The 20,089-nt window shown below is 44.9% G+C and overlaps 1 protein-coding gene across 2 annotated transcripts in view; it reads right to left on the bottom strand.

The window, feature by feature from the left end:
- Positions 1-2,144: 2,144 nt before the first annotated feature.
- The window catches only part of LOC141334036 (NLR family CARD domain-containing protein 3-like), a 29,346-nt gene continuing 11,401 nt past the window's right edge, over positions 2,145-20,089 (bottom strand). The window contains exons 3-5 of one of the 2 annotated variants that reach the window (XM_073839189.1): positions 8,853-10,709; positions 8,091-8,243; positions 2,145-4,156 (exon numbers count right to left, since the gene is read on the bottom strand). In XM_073839189.1, the coding sequence (XP_073695290.1) occupies positions 2,290-4,074 (1,785 nt within the window). In that variant the 5' untranslated portion in view covers positions 4,075-4,156; positions 8,091-8,243; positions 8,853-10,709 and the 3' untranslated portion in view covers positions 2,145-2,289. The remainder of the gene's footprint in view (positions 4,157-8,090; positions 8,244-8,852; positions 10,710-20,089) is intronic. The other variant, XM_073839190.1, reaches the window with a different exon arrangement.

Raw genomic sequence — 20,089 nt, 5'->3', positions numbered from 1 at the left:
TTCATTGGCCTGTTGTATAAGGCTCAGAGGTGATTGGACTCTCGGGCAGTTCCCATGTAACGTCGAAGTGACTCGACTGAGGGGGAACCACGGTTACTATGGTCATGGTAAACCACAGTTTTACTATAGTAAAACCATGGTTAATTTTTGTACGGGTGGTGCAGACAACAATTCCTGAAGAACAGATCGGGGGGGGGGGAGGAACCGGCTAACGGAGTACTAACGTAAACACGAGATAAAAAAGTGAATGTAACGCAAATGGCAAGCTTACCGGCTAACGCAATGCTAATGATAGTAAACATGAGATAAAAAAACGTGAATAGAATGCGAATGGCAAGCTAACCGGCTAATGCAATGTTAACGATAGTAAACACGAGATAAAAGCGTGAATAGAATGCGAGCGGCAAGTTAACCCGCAAATGGAATGCTAATGCTCTGCACTCGCAGTTATAGAATAACGCGAACGATCAAATCAGTCAGATTAGTTTGATGGATAATATCAGAAATTCGGTGGGAGTTAAGCTGTATCTATCAATTTAAACAGCAGAAGTAACAATAAGATAGAGACTCCAACAGAAAAACGAAGCTCCAGGGAGTTACAAACACAAACCACTCTGCAGCAAGGCAAACATGAAACAGGAAGATTCCTGTAATATTTATAATACTCTGTATCCTGTAATATTCCAGTAATATTCAATATATCAGCCACCTCTAGAAATAATATTTTTAATGTTCTTGTTGCATTTGAATAGCAAAATGTTCAGTTACTGCCTGTGTTTGTGATATGTAATATTTGTGTACTTGAGTTATTCATTCATTTTGCAGGAACAGTACTGATTTGTTACTGCAAATACAGTGTAAAGTCACAGACCTGTATTGAAGAGGTCATGATTTCAATTAATTGTTGCCCAGCCAACTCACCCTGATTGAACATTAGGCTACAAGCTAAAACTGCCATTAGTCACTAACTATCCCTATGGCTTTTAAATGCTTTGAATCTTTATCATTTGCAAGTAATGCATTATTACATACCTGTGCATTTATGATCCCCCTCTAATCATCATATATTTTACAGGTAATAGACCAAAGGAAGAGGGCTGCAGTTTTGCTGTTCCAGCCATGGCAAATACAGCAATATCTTTCATGAAGATATTACCATTTTACAGATACTGAAAGGTGTATTTGAACTTTGGAAAGCAACTGTATCTATTGCTTTCACTAAATTGAGCCTTGAACTGTCACCAGGCACACCTTAATAATGTATAGACCAATTCATAAAGCATAGAGGATGACAACTCAGAAGCATGTTTTATAAAAGTTTTAGTTTAAACATAGGGATGTTTTATTAATTAGCCTCTGCATCCAGAGTGCGTATTATAGTCGCCCTGGAAACACAGCTTGGCAACTAATCAGCCACTATGAACATGCACTACTCAAACACACACAAGCTTCACCAAGAAGAGAAGATATAAGCAGAGGCAGGGAAGGAAGGGGTGAGCAATCGCTCCACTTCAACTGCTTATTGTGTTTTCTCCCTCTGTTTCCCCAGGTTTGAGCGAGTCACAGATCAGCACATCTCACATTGCATGGACACAGATCACTTTGACCCAGACTTTGTATTGCAACACCTCATTCATGGATTGCACTTTACACTGTTACACTGTGAAACTGTTGATTTAAACCACTTCTGTGTCTGTGTTCTCATTCACCCTGCCATGCATTGTATAAGTTAAATTGTGATTTCCTTATTTCTTCTTCTTTTTTATCGTGGGGGAAAAAAAATTCAATGTTCTAACATTGACATATTTAATAAAAAATAATCCATGTTTTATATTATTGTATTTACTTTATAGCTACTTTAATTGTATAATTACCTAAAATACTGTGTAGTATTGTAGTAAAACGTAAGCACACATACATCATTGTAATATTTTACTGTAACAGTAGTCAAAAAGCTGGAACATTAAGCATCTACTGTAAATGAAGTATAGAAATTAATTGTTATAATGCTATATTACAGCACTCAGTTAAAAGATAAAAGGACACTGATACTCAGTTATCTTTTCACCAAGGATGAGCTTATGGAAAGATTAAATAACTTTACAGTTGATTACAAGTCAGCAAAGTATGAAGGATTCTGAAATTAAAAAACTAAAGTAAAATAATTGACTCTTATTATTCAATTATTGTGTTTGTGTTATTTTAATTTAAAAAGTGAGGATCACAAATATTTGTCTCGGAAATGCTTCTTGTGTGTATTTACTAAGTAAGAACATTATGTAACATTACTCACAAAGCTTTTCTGCAGTTCATCACAGCTGGTATCAGTCTTCTTCTACCCACATATGATGTGTTGTATTTCATTGGGTCTAACTCATCCAGCGCCTCCTCTGACATCTGAAGCATGTAGGCTATTGCTGAGCAGTGAGCAGGAGAAAGTTTCATCTCTAAATCTTTGTCTGATTTTACAAACTCCTGAATCTCTCTGGAGAGAGTCTGATCATTCAGTTCTAGCAGACAGAGGAACAGATTGATGGATCTGTCAGCTGAGAGACTTTCACTTCTCTTGATCCTCTCTTTAATGTAATGTGAGGTGTTTGTTATGCTCTCTGTGCTTTTCTCTCTGCGTGTCAGTAAATCCTGTAATAATCTCTGATTGGACTCCAGTGAGATGCCCAGCAGGAACCGCAGGAACAGATCTAGATGCCCATTTTCTCTTTGAAGAGTTTGATTGACTGCTGATACTAATAACTCACGCAGAGAGTTTCCCCAGAGAGACCCGTCCAAATTATATTTATAATCCTCAATCAGAAGCAACTGAAATGGCTCCATGTTATTCATTAGATGAGAGTAAAAGACATAGAAAGCAGCCAGAAACTCCTGAAAGCTCAGATGTATGAAGCAGTAGACCTTCCTCTGATGAAACACAGATTCCTCCTTAAAGATCTCAGTGCAAATACCAGAATACACTGAAGCGTCAGTGATGTCTATGCCGCTCTCTCTCAGGTCCTCCTCATAGAACATCACATTGCCCTTCATCAGCTGTCTGAAAGCCACTTCAGCAAGTTTCACAATCACTTCTCTGTTGGACTGCAGGAGTTTCTCTGGATCTCTCTCTTCATACTTCTGATTCCTCATGTTTATCTGAATTAGCAGGAAATGGATGTACATTTCAGTCAGAGTTTGAGGGATTTTTGCACTCAGATCTTCATTCAGGAGTTTTTGAAGCACAGTGGATGAGATCCAGCAGAAGACGGGGATGTGGCACATGATGTGGAGGCTTCTTGCTCTTTTGATGTGTGAGATTATTCTGCTGGCTTGACACTCATCACTGATTCTCCTCCTGAAATATTCCTCCTTCTGAGGCTCATCAAATCCCTGAATTTCTGTCACACGGTTGATATATTTGGAAGGGATCTGACTCACTGCTGCTGGTCTGGAGGTGATCCAGATAAGAGCAGAAGGAAGCAGCTCTCCTTTAAAGAGGTTCGACATCAACACACCCACTGATGACGTCTCAGTCACATCACAAACTTGCTGAATGTCTGAAAACCTCAGTGTGATTCTGCTTTCATCCAGGCCATCAAATATGAACACAACTTCACACTCCTCATAAATCTTTGAGTCCAGATCTTGAAGTTCAGGATGGAAGTCCAGCAGAAGTCTGTGAAGACTGTACAGGTCATCTTGAATCAAGTTCAGCTCTCGAAATGGAAGCACAAACATGAAATCTACATCCTGATTGGCTTTTCCCTCTGCCCAGTCCAGAATAAACTTCTGCACAGAGACAGTTTTTCCAATTCCAGCAATGCCTTTAGTAAGAACAGTTTTGATTTGTTCTTTCTCCTCACATCCTGGTTCAGGTGAGAATTTAAAGATGTCATTGCAGTAAATTGGAGTGTCTTGTGAGTGTTTTGTTCTGGCTGTTTTCTCCATCTGTAAAACCTCATGCTCTTCATTCACTCCTTCACTCTCTCCCTCTATGATGTAGAGCTGTGTGTAGATACTGCTCAGTAAGGTTTGATTCTCTTGTAGTTTGATTCCTTCAAATATGGTGTCATACTTTTTCTTCATACTGATTTTGTGTTGTTTTATGACTTGCTGTAGTCCGTCATCTACTGGTTGCTGAAAAGCCAGGTCTCCAGTCTGATCATCTCTAACCACACAGCAGAAACAAGAACCACACAAAGAATTAATCTTTTCATTAAGCCATGTGTGTCATTTTCAAACCAGCTACACCACAATAAAAGCTTTGATATTTTTTTAAATGCAGAATCCCTACATGTTGCAACTGGAAAATGTTTATGAAATGTTTTACAAATAACTTCTTGACCTAAAATCTCACCTTGAATTAAATGCTCATAACTACAGATAATACATTTTGTATTACATTTGTATGTTTTTTTTTTTTTTTTGAGGAAAACATTTCAGGAAAATTTCTATATAATGAACTTCATTTGAATTTGAACGTCTAAAATGCAGTTTACAGTGCGGGGAAAAATTATTTGATCCCTCTTCTGATTTTGTATGTTTGCCCTATCAGTCTATAATTTTAATGGTAGGTTTATTTTAACAGTGAGAGACAGAATAACTACCAACAAATACAGAAAAACACATTTCAAAAAAGTTAAAAATTGATTTGGATTTTAATAAGTGAAAAATGTATTTGATCCCCTATCAATCAGCAAGATTTCTGGCTCCCGGGTGTCTTTTATACAGGTACCGAGCTCAGCTTATCTCAGCTTGTTACCTGTATAAAAGACACCTGTCCACAGAAGCAATTAATCAGTCAGATTCTAACTCTCCACAATGGCCAAGACCAAAGAGCTGTCCAAGAATGTCAACAACAAGACTATTGCCAAGCAGCTTGGTAAGAAGGTGACAACAGTTAGTGTGATTATTAAAGTTGTAAATGATATTTTATAAGAAACAGATAAAGGGAATGCTGTGGCTTTGGTGTTTTTGGATTTAAACTCTGCATTTGATATGGTTGATTACAATATTTTGATTTGTAGGTTAGAGAGCTGTGTTGGGTTGCATGGCAAGGTGTTGAAATGGTTTCAATTGTATTTGACCAACAGAAGTTTTAGTGTTTCTATTGGCCATCATAGTTCATCCTCTCATCCACTCGCTTGTGGGGTTCCACAGGGCTCAATTCTTGCCCCATTTCTCTATATTTATGTTACAGATGGGTGCTATTTTTGAGAAATATGGAGTGTCTTTTATACCTGTACATAGATGATACTCAGCCATATTTTCCCCTGCAGCATAAAAGTAAAGATTTCTTAGGCTCTCTGTTGGACTGTCTTAACGAATTACAAACATGGTTAAAACAGAATCTTTTAGTGTTAAATGAGAAAAAACAGAAATAATTTTAACTGGTTTAAAGTCTGGCAATTCACTATATTAGGGTATAAGTCAGTGCTCATAATGCGTTTACAGATGGTCCAAAATGCGGCTGCAAGGATGCTGACAGGCAAACGCAGATTCAATCAAATCTCACCCATTCTTATTTAGCTTAACTGGTTACCGGTCAAACTTAAATTATAAATCTTAACTTTTGTTTTTACATCTCGTCACAAACTAGCAGCAGCATATCTTTCAGTGGCTATCTCTATTCACCAATAGGTCTCTAAGATCCAGTAATATTGGTCCCTTCTCTGTTTCTAGATCAAGGTTCCATAGTAGAGGTGAACAAGCCTTTGCTGTTGCTGGTCCTAGCCTATGGAACAAATTACCAGCTTCTATTAGAGATGCACCTTCTTTGCCAATGTTTAATTTAAGTGATGTTTCATTAACAAATTTCAGGAGGAGCTCGCGCAGATAATTAACACGGCCAATTCATCATCAGCAATCACTCTCCCTATCCAATTACTACAGTCCCTTTAAATAACCAAGCAGTCCTACCTTCAGCTATCTCTGATTCCAGCATCGCTGCGAAAATGTCCGAGACCGAAACGCCTCCCGAGGACTACTCCACGGACTCTGATAGTCCCGCCGTCGAGCCCACCAACGCTCCGCAGGACCCCACAAACGAGCCCGCGGCTGCATCGCGGGGCCGCAGGCCCTCTCGCACCGCCGCTGCTCGCTCTCCAAGACACCAGACCACGCCTTCTCCACCACCTTCCAGGCGTCAGGCGTCTTCGCCAGCGTCATCATACGCTTCGGCCTTCTCCTCCGCCCCAGCAAAGGGGAAATCGGGGCTCCGCAAGGCGCTCGCCAGCACCGGCGTCGTCGCTCCCCGCCGCGCTTCGAAAGCCGAGCTTCTCGGCCTCTACGAATCCCTCTAACCGAGGGAGAAACCAAAAGCCATGCCTCCCTCCAAGGCTGCTCGCAGAGCACGCGCAGACCACGGCGCTCCATACTCCACGCCGAGACGCAGCGCTCCCAGCCTCGGCCTTCCTTCTCAATCTCCCAGGCGGGAGATCGCCTCTCACGCCGGCGAAGAGCCAGTCACTGCCTCTCGGCATAGCCACCAGGAAATTCTCAGGCAAAAAACGCCTTATTATTGACCTGTCATCTCCCCAAAATTCCCCATTCCCAAGCATTAACAGCCTCATCCCGCTCGAAGAGTTCTCTCTTCATTACCACGACGTCGACCAAGCCATCACGCTGATTAAAAAGGCTGGTCGCGGCGCTTGGCTGGCCAAAGTTGACATTACTTCCGCCTTCAAAGTAATGCCCATCCACCCTGATTTCTGGCACTTATTTGGCATCTGCTGGAAAAACAAATTCTATTTCGCCATCCGCCTCACGTTCGGCTGCAGAAGCAGCCCTAAAATTTTCGACACTTTGTCGGAGGCAATTTGCTGGATCCTCTCCAACAACTACAACATTCCCTATCTGATCCATCTCCTAGACGATTTTTTAATCATCTCGCCTGCAGACTCCGTCCCAGCCGCGCACCTCTTGACAACCCAAAAGCTGTTTTCTGAGCTTGGGGTTCCACCTCGCTAATGAAAAAACCAGGGGCCCTGCCACTTCTATCGAATTTTTGGGTATCAATTTGGATTCCCAAAAATTTCAGGCCTCCCTTCCTAAGGAAAAAAATTTACAGAACAATTCTGGTAGCCTCCACCCTGATAACCAGCTCTAGCTGTTCAAAACGTGAGCTGTTATCCGTCCTGGGCCATCTAAATTTCGCCATGCGCATCATCCCCCAAGGCCGCCCCTTCATCTCTCATCTCCTCCCCCTCGCTTCCTCTGCTCACGCCCTCGAGGACCGGATTTCCTTAACAATATTTGTCAAGATGGCGGCTTGTCTGTAGTAGTGTGCGTGTGGTCTGTCCTTATTATTTTTTTAACTGTTTGATTTTAAGTGCTCGTTATAGCGTTTTTCACTGCGCACTTTAAGTGTTTTTATGCACTTTAATCAGTGCGACTGGCTGGACATCGTCGTTTTTATAAGAAAAAAATGCGTACACTTGTTTATTTGATTCTTCAGTGTTGCTATACGACACTGTGGATGCCTGGGGTTGGCGTGCCTTTTGACGGCGTGGATTATACTGCCAATGACCACGGATATATCTACGAGTTAACAGCGCCTTGTCTTCGGCCTGACTTGTACACTGGAACTACATCGGAATTGCTCAGGGAGTATGGCCCGCTGCTATCATGGAGAGATAAGTCTTGCGGCTTGTTGTTTACTTTTGGAGAATCTTCGCGTGGTCTGCGCTGCCTATGGACCCAGGGGAAAGGGAGCCTTTCAGCCCGTGCGAGGCCTCTTTGTTGTGGAGACCCAATTGAGGGTCCAAAGAGAAGATCATGGTTAGTCTTCATCCTGCTATTCTTATCTGGGAATATCCACCCCAACCCGGGTCCTGTGTTAGGCCAATTTCAAACTCCAGACGAATTTAAATCAACAAATGGACTACGTTTCTTTCATCTGAATGTGCGCAGTTTGACAAATAAAATGGACTCTTTAAGAATTTGGGCAGAAGCGACTGATGCAGATATGATAGTTCTCACTGAAACTTGGTTAAAAGCATCAGTTACAAACGATTTGATTAATATTAACGATTATAATGTTTTTAGATGTGATCGTACAAAAAAGGGAGGGGGAATTGCAATATACGTGAAGTCTAACTTACATTGTTCTCGTATATTTTCATTAAGTAAAGTAAACAGCCTGGCAAACCCCAGAAACCTCTGTAGGGCCTTACGGGAATCTGGGCTTGGCCAATCCACCACAGCCTTAACCTTCTCGGGATCCATGCGCATACCCTCAGACGACACGATGTACCCTAAGAAAGGAACAGACTGTGCATGAAAATCGCATTTCTCCGCCTTGACAAAAAGCCCATTCTCTAGCAGCCTCTGAAGCACTCGTCTGACGTGTTGCACATGTTCCTGGAGAGAAGAAGAAAAAATCAATATGTCGTCCAGGTAGACATATATGAACTGATCTACCATATCTCGCAACACGTCATTCACGAGTGCCTGAAAGACCCCTGGGGAGTTGGACAAGCCGAAGGGCATGACCAAGTATTCAAAGTGCCCCCTGGGGGTGTTGAAGGCGGTCTTCCATTCATCACCCCTCCTGATGCGGACCAAATGATAAGCATTCCTTAAATCCAATTTTGTAAAGACCGACGCTCCCTGCAACCTCTCAAAGGCTGAAGATATTAACGGCAAAGGATAAGTATTCTTTACCGTAATATTGTTCAGCCCTCGGTAATCAATACAAGGCCGCAGAGATCCGTCTTTCTTCCCCACAAAAAAGAACCCCGCCCCCGCTGGTGAAGAGGAGGGGCGAATGAACCCCGCTGCTAGAGAATCAGAAATATATTTCTCCATAGCCTCTCTCTCAGGAACTGAGAGTGAATAAAGTTTGCCCTTAGGCGGAGACGTACCTGGCAGTAACTCTATAGCACAGTCATAGGGACGATGAGGAGGGAGAGAAGCAGCCCGAGACTTACTGAACACTTCCTTCAGGTCGAGGTACTCCGCGGGCACGTTACACAGATCCGCTGCCTTCTCCTGAAACACAGAGCTAGAAACAGACGGACAAGCAGACACAAGACAAGATTCATAACACTTAATGCTCCACTCAGACACAGATTTAAGCTGCCAATCGATACGGGGATTATGCTTGGTGAACCAGGGGTGTCCTAAGACAATGGGTGCATGGGGGGAGTCCAAAATGTAAAATGGAATACTCTCACTGTGGTTGCCAGACACAGTGAGAGTTATGGAATCAGTGATGAGGGTGATGTCAGGAAGGGACTGTCCGTTGAGTGCGTGGACGGCAATAATGTCAGTGAGGGGGAGGAGGGGAACTTGATGGTGACGTGCAAAAGTAATGTCCATAAAATTACCCTCAGCTCCCGAATCCAACAGTGCAGAACAGTGAAGAGAACGGTTGGACCATCTTAACCTAACCGGAAGGAGCGTGGAGGTAGCACTGGATGAGGTCTTAGCAGCGGAGATCCCACCCGACAGTAGCCTCGACCTTACTGCCGGGCTGGGCCTTTTACTGGGCATGAAAAAGCAAAATGTCCGGCAGCCCCGCAGTAAAGACAGAGGCCCTGGGATCTCCGCCTCTCCTTCTCCTCCCGGGTAAGCCGAGCTCTACCGACCTGCATGGGCTCGGGATCGTAGACGTGACCGACCGCGCCCTCGCCGCTGGCTCGAGGTGGTCCTCTCTCCACAGGGGGGAGCCGAGCGGGTAACCACCGCCGCTCGGCCCGGGAGAGTCGAGAGTCTACCCGCATGGCCAGACTGATGAGGCCGTCCAGGGTGGCGGGTAGTTCCAGGGCATAAATCTCCTTCTGGACGCGGTCAGCCAACCCATGCAGGAACATGTCCCACTGCGCCTCCTCGTTCCACTGACACTCCGCCGCGAGGGTGCGGAAGTCGATGGAGTAATCCGAGACGGATCTCTCCCCCTGCTTGAGATCCGCCAAGACCCGCGCGGCCTCTCTCCCGGTGACCGCGCGGTCAAACACCCTCTTCATCTCGTCGGCGAGTGTCGTGAACGAGGAACAACAAGGATCCTGATTTTCCCACACCGCCGTTCCCCACAGTGCCGCCCTCCCAGACAGTAAGGTGAGCACGAACGCCACCTTGCTCTCCTCGCTAGTGAACGTACGCGGTTGTAATGCGAAATGCATCGAACACCTAGCGAGGAAAGCTCGGCAGAAGTTCGGCTCACCAGTGTAGATCTCCGGGGTGGGAAGGCGGGGCTCGTACTGTGGGGCTGCGCCAGATGGTGTAGGAAGAACGAGCGGGGCGGGCGGTGTGGGTGGCGCAGCGGGAAGTCGAAGTTGTTGCATCCGTTGGTTGAGCTCGGACACCTGCCCCACAAGAGCTCCAATAGCCTGAGCTTGACCATCCAACCGAGAGACACATGCCTGCATGAATTCCTCCGCAGTGGGTTGAGGTGTGCCTGCTGCTTCCATTGTGGTCAGATGATTCTGTAACGGGTGAATAAGCAAAGGGAAGCAAAAGCAGTGTAAACCAGTTTATTGTAGAGATGATGATGATGATACAAACAGAATGAGTGAAAGTCTCTCGGTTGGGTGAGGCAGGGGCAAGATGGTGCTGGTGATGTGAGGTGAAGATCCAGGTGACGGTGAAACACACAAACGAGACACGGTCACAATAATCCCACGAAGACGATCACATACACATCCAGACTGACACGAACTCCACGAACACGAACTCCAGGGAACACGAACAGCACAGTGACAGAGAACTAGAAGAATCATCTGACGGGGAAACAGAGGAATGAGTGAGTTTATGTAGAGACCGTAAATGAGTGGCACCTGGTGAGTGTAACGATCGGCAGCTGCGCTGATGAGCATGACGTACACCACAGTCACACACACACATCACGGGACCTGAGAACACAGCGGATGTGTGAACCGTGACACAGAGAAGCTGTTGCAGATACTTTTAATAATTACTTTATATCTGCCGGATTAACCTCTGAGTCTTCCAACTCAAATGTCCATACTTCAAATGCATCTATTGAGCTTGTTCAAAATAGCACTCCAGATTTATTTAATTTTACGTCTATTACTGTTGCACAGGTTCACAAAGCTCTAGAGACTCTAGACATAAAAAAATCACCAGGAATTGATAAAATTGAGCCGTATTTCTTACGATTGGCAGCTGATCTCGTTGCAGAACCTATAGCCTCTTTATTAAATTTAAGTCTCACTTCTAATGTAATACCTAAAATGTGGAAATCTGCAATGGTTATTCCATTATTAAAAGGGGGAGATCCTACGGACCCAAATAATTACCGTCCTATCTCTAGATTATCGGTTTTAGCCAAAGTCTTTGAATCATTGATAAACGTCCAATTAAAACAATATTTGTCAGCTAATAATATTCTTCAGGATTACCAGTCAGGGTTCAGAACGGGACACAGTACTGTCACTGCAGCTACATCAGTTTTAAATGATATAACATCCTCTTTAGACAGTAAACAATCCTGTGCTGCTCTATTTATTGATTTGTCCAAAGCCTTTGATTCAGTAGACCATAAGTTAATGTTACAGAGACTTAGGCTTTTAGGTTTCAGTCAACCCCCTATAAAATGGTTTGAAAATTATTTTTCAGAACGCACTCAATGTGTGACTGTTGAAAATTATAATTCTTCCTTTCTCCACGTAAACACTGGGGTTCCCCAAGGATCTGTTTTAGCTCCATTGTTATTTTCTATTTACATTAATGATTTAGGTCATGGAATAGATTTAGCTAAAATACATCTGTATGCAGACGATGCAATTATATATACAGCGGCACACTCTTTAAATCAAGCTTTACAACATCTACAGAACGCTTTTCAATTATTACAGTCAACGTTGCAGGAGTTAAAACTGGTTTTAAATTTAAAGAAGACTAAATATATGATTTTCAGCCGTGGCCGCACTAAGGTAACAGATCAGACAATCATATCTTCGAACGGTGTATCAATAGAAAGAGTAAGCTCTTATAAATACCTAGGTATTTGGATTGATGAGAGATTAACCTTTGATATACACATTGACAAGTTACTAAAAAAGCTCAGGCCGAAATTAGGTTTTTTATATCGGTTAAAAAATTGTTTTCCTTATAAGGCTCGTAAGAAATTAGTAGAGAGTACATTTTTGTCTATACTTGATTACGGTGACCATATATATATGCATGCATCTGTTACTCTGTTGAGAAAACTAGATTCTGTTTATCATGCAGCAATACGCTTTGTCACAGGTGCAGATTCACGAACGCATCACTGTATTTTGTATAATTCCTTAGACTGGTTATCTTTATATCAAAGGAGAAAATTACATTTGTATTTATTTATTTTAAAGGCTCTTTTAGGTAAACTACCATCTTATTTGTCTAATTTGTTAAGATTTCACTCAAATAATCAACGCACTAGATCTGGTTCCTGTATTCGGTTAATAGTCCCAAGGGTAACGTCAAATCTTGGCAAATGTACTTTCTCCTTTTATGCTCCTAAGGCTTGGAATGATCTTCAAAATCGGCTTAATCTTGACAACCTTCCAACTTTGAGTACTTTTAAACATCTTCTGTATAATGTTTTAAAGGATACATGTAATTGTTTTTTATGATCTGATTTAGTAATTTTTGTGGTATTGTGTTTTGTGATCTTCTTTGTGAAACTTTATGTGCTGCCGTTTTGACCAGGTCTCACTGGAAGAAGAGATAGTACTGTCTCAATGTGATCTCCTGGCTAAATAAAGGAAACTGACTCGTGCCGCAACGAGCTCAGTTTATGGATCTCCTTCCTCAAGCAATGGAACGGCCTATCTTTCTTTTACAACAACCTGATATCTTCCCCTATCGATATCCAATAACCTGATATCTTCCCCTATCGATATCCAATTATACACAGACGCCGCCCCCTCCGTCGGCTTCGGAGGTTTTCTCCAAGGTCGCTGGTTCGCCTCCACATGGCCCCCCGAGCTGGCCCATTTGCCCCAACAGCTATCGTCCTCTGCGCTTTTCAAGCTCTATCCGCTAGTGGTCGCTGCTTCCCTATGGGGCAAAGAGTGGTCCGCCACCAGCATTCTCGTTCACTGCGACAACGAAGCTACGGTGCACTGCATCAATAAGGGTCGTTCTCATTCCCCCGCCCTCATGCCTTTGCTAAGACACTTGATTTGGATTTCGGCCGGTGACCAATTCATAATAACTGCTAAACACATCCCCGGTTCTAAGAACCAAATCGCTGATTCTCTCTCTTGCTTTGCTTTCCAGAAATTCAGATCGCTGGCTCCAGAGGCGGACCCGCTCCCAACCCCAGTTCCTCCCTATTCAGAACTGATATTCCCGTAAACCACCCCCTGAGACATCTCCTCGAAGCATCAATCAGTTCCATTCTCCAAGCTGTCTCCCCTAGGACCCTCCAATCTTACCTCACTGCGTGGAAATGTTTTAAAAATTTCCACTATACCTATAGCCTACCTTTCCCTGATTTTTCCCTGCTCACCATCACCTCCTTTATTTCCCACCTCAATTCCCATAAAAACCTTCAAGCCAACTCCATCAAAGCATACCTTAGCGGTATTCAGTTTTTTCACAAACTGTTACACGGCTCGCCTTCCCCCCATATAGCTAATTCCCAGACCTCCCTTCTCATCAAAGGCATCCAAAAAACCCAGCCCAACCGCCCAGACCCCAGACAACCCATCACTTTAAATATTTTGACCAAATGCATCTCCTCCCTCCGCAAAGGCTACCATTCTGTCCACACTGCCCGCACACTGGACGCCATGTTCATCCTGGCTTTTTTCGGCTTCCTCAGATGCTCTGAGCTCGCCATTACATCCAGTTTCAACCCAGCCATTCACCCCACCATCTCCGACCTAACCGTGCTAGACGGTGAAACCATCTCTTACCTTATTAAACAAAACAAGACCATTCATTTCGCATAGGCGCAGCAACTACAGCCGCCCAAAAAGGTCTCTCCCAACAGCAGATCCAAGCGCTCGACCGCTGGTCATCTGAAGTTTTCAAGAGCTACATTCGAGCAGATCGCTCTTTCATCAGGGAAACACACCAAACCCTAATCGGCCTGCCCATTTCCAACGCCAGCCTACCCCCGCCCACTCGATCCCTAGCCCGCCCCCAACCCCCCACCCCCCCCCCCCCGCGCCCCATCCCTGCGGGACCCCTCGCCTCCTCTTCATTCTTTCCCACTGCTGCCGCAGCGCCCACCCCCTCCGGAGCCCCCGCTTTTTTCCCAAAGCATAGCAAAGCCCGCCCACGCTAGAGCACCCCGTTTTATTCCCCTTACAGAACAGCAACGCCTGCTCTCGCTGCAGCCCCCGCTTATTTTCCCACGCTGCAGCAATGCCCGCTCTTGCTAGAGCGCCCCGCTTATTTCCCCATGCTGCAGCAACGCCCGCTCACGCTCGAGCGCCCCGCTTATTCCTTTTACACACTGCAATGCCCGCTCTCGCTGTAGCCCCCGCCTATTTTTCCCATGCTGCAGCAATGCTCGCTCTTGCTAGAGCGCCCCGCTTATTCCCCCATGCCACAGCAGTGCCCGCTCACGCTCGAGCGCCCCGCTTATTTCCCCATGCCGTAGCAATGCCCGCCCACGCTCGAGCGCCCCGCCTATTCCCTTACGCACTGCAATACCCGCTCTCGCTGCAGCCCCCGCTAATCTTCCCACGCCGCAGCAATGCCCGCTCTTGCTAGAGCGCCCCGCTTATTCCCCCATGCCGCAGCAGTGCCCGCTCACGCTCGAGCGCCCCGCTTATTTCCCCATGCCACAGCAATGCCCGCTCATGCTCGAGTGCCCCACCTATTCCCTTACGCACTGCAATACCCGCTCTCGCTGCAGCCCCCGCTTATCTTCCCACGCCGCAGCAATGCCCGCTCTTGCTAGAGCGCCCCGCTTATTCCCCCATGCCGCAGCAGTGCCCGCTCACGCTCGAGCGCCCCGCTTATTTCCCCATGCCGCAGCAATGCCCGCTCACGCTCGAGCGCCCCGCTTACGCACTGCAATGCCCGCTCTCGCTGCAGCCCCTGCTTATTCCCCCATGCCGCAGCAGTGCCCGCTCACGCTCGAGCGCCCCGCTTATTTCCCCATGCCACAGCAATGCCCGCTCATGCTCGAGTGCCCCACCTATTCCCTTACGCACTGCAATACCCGCTCTCGCTGCAGCCCCCGCTTATCTTCCCACGCCGCAGCAATGCCCGCTCTTGCTAGAGCGCCCCGCTTATTCCCCCATGCCGCAGCAGTGCCCGCTCACGCTCGAGCGCCCCGCTTATTTCCCCATGCCGCAGCAATGCCCGCTCACGCTCGAGCGCCCCGCTTACGCACTGCAATGCCCGCTCTCGCTGCAGCCCCTGCTTATTCCCCCATGCCGCAGCAGTGCCCGCTCACGCTCGAGCTCCCCGCTTATTTCCCCATGCCACAGCAATGCCCGCTCATGCTCGAGCGCCCCGCCTATTCCCTTACGCACTGCAATACCCGCTCTCGCTGCAGCCCCCACTTATCTTCCCACGCCGCAGCAATGCCCGCTCTTGCTAGAGCGCCCCGCTTATTCCCCCATGCCGCAGCAGTGCCCGCTCACGCTCGAGCGCCCCGCTTATTTCCCCATGCCGCAGCAATGCCCGCTCATGCTCGAGCGCCCCGCTTACGCACTGCAATGCCCGCTCTCGCCGCAGCCCCTGCTTATTTTCCCACGCCGCAGCAATGCCCGCTCTGACTAGAGCGCCCCGCTTATTTCCCCATGCTGCAGCAATGCCCGCTCTGACTAGAGCGCCCCGCTTATTCCCCTTTCACACAGCAATGCCCGCTCAGTCCCCTTTAGCACAGCAAAGCCCACTCATCCCAGAGCACCTAGCATGTTTCCCCTACGCCGCAGCAGTACCCACCCCCAAGAGAACGCCATTCTTCATTCCCCCTAAATGCCACCCCACATAAGGTTTTCTTTGCTTTTCCTTCCCTAGCAGGGCCCGCAGCAGCTCCTCCCGCGCTTCCCCGCTGCTAATCGTCCAGCATCCCTCCAGCCCAAGTTAAGCTTTTTTTGGGGGCCACCTGGCTGCTGTCCTGCAGTTATCTTGCACTTTGGGGGAGCGCTATTGGGTTCGGGCCAAAGGCCGAGCTCGGAGCCCTCTCCCGGACAGCATGCCAAACACGCTTAACTTTTACGCTGTTTATTATATGCAAAAGCGAACTAGTGAAGTGATGTTTCATTAACAAATTTCAGGAGGAGCTCGCGCAGATAATTAACACGGCCAATTCATCATCAGCAATCACTCCCTATCCAATCACTCTCCCTATCCAATTACTACAGTCCCTTTAAATAACCAAGCAGTCCTACCTTCAGCTATCTCTGATTCCAGCACCCCCCCCCCCCCCCTTTTTAATTTTTCTTCACCTCCAGCAAAGGGGGGGAGCGCTATTGGGTTCGGGCCAAAAGCCGAGCTCGGACCCCTCTCCCTGGGCAGGGGGAGTGCCCCGGGCTCGGGAACGACTACCGAGCTCGGAGTCCTCTCCCGGACAGCATGCCAAACACGCTTAACTTTTACGCTGATTATTATATGCAAAAGCGAACTAGTGAACTTGCTTAAAAAACATCTTTTGTCACAGCTTTTATCTAGCCATGTTAACGGTATTGTTGTTCTTGTGCTTATGTTGCTCTGTGTTCTTATACATGTTGAGTTTTTAGTTATACTGTACAGCACTTTGGATCAACTTGCAGTTGTGTGAAAGTGCTTTATAAATAAAGAGAAAGAGAAAAGATTATTCGCAAATGGAAGAAACACAAAATAACTGTCAATCTGCCTCTGGAGCTTCCATGCAAGATCTCACCCTCATGGAGTTTCAATGATCATGAAAACAGTGAGGAATCAGCCCAGAATTACATGGGAGGATCTTGTCAATGATCTCAAGGCAGTTGGGACCATAGTCACCAAGAAAACAATTGGTAAAGCACTACGGCGTGAAGGACTGAAGGTAAAGTCCCTCTGCTCAGGAAAGCATATGTACAGGCCCGTCTCAAGTTTGCCAGTGAACATCTAAATGATTCAGAGGAGAACTAGGTGAAAGTGTTGTGGTCAGACCAAAATCAAGCTCTTTGGGATCAACTTAACTCGCCATGTTCGGAGGAGTAGGAATGCTGCCTATGACGTACCCCAAGAACACCATCCCCACCGTCAAACATGGAGGTAGAAACATTTTCCTTTGGGTGTGTTTTTCTGCTAAGGGGCAACTGCACTGCATCAAAGGAATGATGGAAGGGGCTATGTACCGTCAGGGACCAGGGCATTGAAAATGGGTCGTGGATGGGTATTCCAGCATGACAATGACCCAAAACACATGGTCAAGGCGAAGCACATTAAGATGCTGAAGTGGCCCAGCCAGTCTCCAGACCTTAGTCTTATAAAAAAATCTGTGGAGGGAGCTGAAGTTTTAGTTGCCAAACATCAGCCTCGAAACCTTAATGACTTGGGCCACATTTACACTGCAGGTCTTGATAACCAAATAGCCCATATAACATCACAAATCAGTTTCAATAGTACATTAAATTGAATTTATTGACATGGAATTCATATAGAAGATTTTTAATGCAAGTTACAGCTATACATCAAAACAAATACAGTACAAATTGTTCACGACAGTGATTATGTATGCAGCTCTGCTGAAAGCTTGCAAGTGGAATAATACTCAGATGATAGATATTGTTAAGCATGTCCCATCTTCTGGGTTTAATTACACATTAAAACCAAATTCGTTCATCAGTGATTGTAAATCAAGGGCAGGAACATGTTTGTGTGGATTTCATTTTGTGGTTTCAATGGAATGAATGGGGAGAGTCTCTGCAACGCTCGTCTGTGCATTTGTTACAGGTATGTCTGTCCCGTGAAATGGTTAAAAAAACCTCACTTTTCAATGACGTAGGAGTCACATTTCCAGGGGAATGTCCGCTTACACAGCAGGCACAAATGCACGTATCCGATTCACATCTGATTTATCTCCACATATGAATGAGGCCTGAAACCGATCGGGGGGCAGCTGTGGCCTAATGGTTAGAGATTTGGACTTGTAACCCAAATGTTGTGGGTTCGAGTCTCAGCCCTGCTGAAAAAACCAGCATATGCTGGTTAGGTATGTTTTGGTGTTGGGATGCTGGTTTTAGCTGGTTTATGCTGGTCCATTGCTGGTTTATGCTGGTCCCTTGCTGGTTTATGCTGGTCATGTTGCTGGTCAAGGACCAGCATAAACCAGCATTAACCAGCAACATGACCAGCATAAACCAGCAAAAACCAGCAAGGGACCAGCATAAACCAGCAATGGACCAGCTAAAACCAGCATCCCAGCACCAAAACATACCTAACCAGCATATGTAGGGCTGCAACTAACGATTATTTTAATAATCGATTAATCTGTCGATTATTTTTTCGATTAATTGATGAATCGGATAAAAAACAACAACAAGGGATTTACAACCCTTTATTCAAAAACAGAACTAAAATCTGGAAAAAAGTGCACGAACATGTTGCTCCTTGAACTGTTATAATAATAATAATAATAAAATAAAAATGGACTAACACAAAAAACATACACATGTATGCTTTACATCTGCCAAATATATAGACTAAATAAACTAAAATTACTATCCGTAAGGACAGCGGCTTGCTGTGGTGTACATGGTGCATTTCCCATCAAGAAGCCTCTCAAATTAAATTCCTCAGTGCGCATTAAAAAAGTCATGTGACTTTGCACGCTGGAACGGGATAACTTGACTAACTTTCTGCTACATTCATTCTGCCATGGCGGTGTTTAGTGTCCTGCCATCAGCAGCGACCAGCTGGAAGAGTTCCGCATTCAAATGCACGCAAAACTGGCCTCAAAGCCCCAGCAAAAGTAATTGCCATGAATGTGTCAAGGCAAAAATTAAGAAAATATTCGAATTACTTATTAATAAACTAGTATTTTCTGATTCAGTGTTGCAAAGATGAAATTGACGATCCTGCCATCTGCTCATTAATGCCTAATGCATCTTTATGGATTAGCTAATGAAAGAGTTTTGTTTTCGATTTTAATTATTTCGTTTTATAGTAAAATAATAATTTAAAGCTTTCTATAGATATTGTGTTTGTGAGGGGTTTGATTACCTGGGTTACGGTTAATTATTGTGAAGCGCTCCTGTTTAAACCAAAGATATCAAGCGTATTCTGTTTGTTTTCTTTAAGAGCACATTTTGTTGATACTGTTAGTACACACAAACTAAGGTAGACCCTTTACAGTTCCGGCCCGGTGGTAAATTACTCTTACCTTTATGAGCAAAAAAGAAATTCCACATTGCAATGGCGTCTCCATGCGCTGCAAAGCGCGCTTCTCTCCGCACAAACTTTGGATTTATATTGATTGAATGATTAAACTAATATTGTGATATGTTTTAAGTTTTTTATATCAATGGATTTTAATTTAATTCGCGATGAATTAAGCAGGCTTTTGATCTGTCTGCCGATGTTTGCTAGGTATAACTTTAAAAAACAAAAACTTGAATTTAACAAACAAAAAGTGTTCCAAATATATCTCTAAATTAACTTTATAAACTAAAGGAACGAAAATAAATGTAATCACTTTGCTATTAAAATCAGCAGCTGTGTAATGAGGAAGAGAAAGAGAAAAAAAGACAGTCGGACTGGAAAGTCAGTCGGCCAAAAATTGATGAGCTGTCGGACATTTTTACAAGGAATGTTTGTTTAATAACCTATATAATATTCTTAGGCTACTTTCTTAATTAAATATATTATTTCTTTGATTTATTTTAGCGTTTTTAGGCTGCTTGTTAGCTGACTGAAGTGTAGGCTATATATAAAAAACAACGTGCCACCGTCACAGCCCTATACAAAACTGAGACGATTTCACCTCAGCAGAGCTCCTCTTTCTCCTTACGGTTGTGGTATGTTTTCGACACATTATACAGACAGACAGTGTTACAAAAACTATAGAAGTAGTTTTCTCCATCTCCACTATCCAACGACCCGTACACCAGCTGTTTTGCGATCGAGCATGGGCAGCATTGGCTGCCAAAGTAGGCTTAAATATCAAACATGTTTGATATAAATCGGGGCAGCATATATGTATAATGTAGAAACGGTGCTT

The sequence above is a fragment of the Garra rufa genome, chromosome 4 (genome assembly GCF_049309525.1).
Source record: "Garra rufa chromosome 4, GarRuf1.0, whole genome shotgun sequence".
In the NCBI taxonomy this organism is placed as follows: domain Eukaryota; kingdom Metazoa; phylum Chordata; class Actinopteri; order Cypriniformes; family Cyprinidae; genus Garra; species Garra rufa.
The sequence above is the reverse complement of the archived record's forward strand: the minus strand, read 5'-3'. Positions and strand labels throughout refer to the sequence as shown.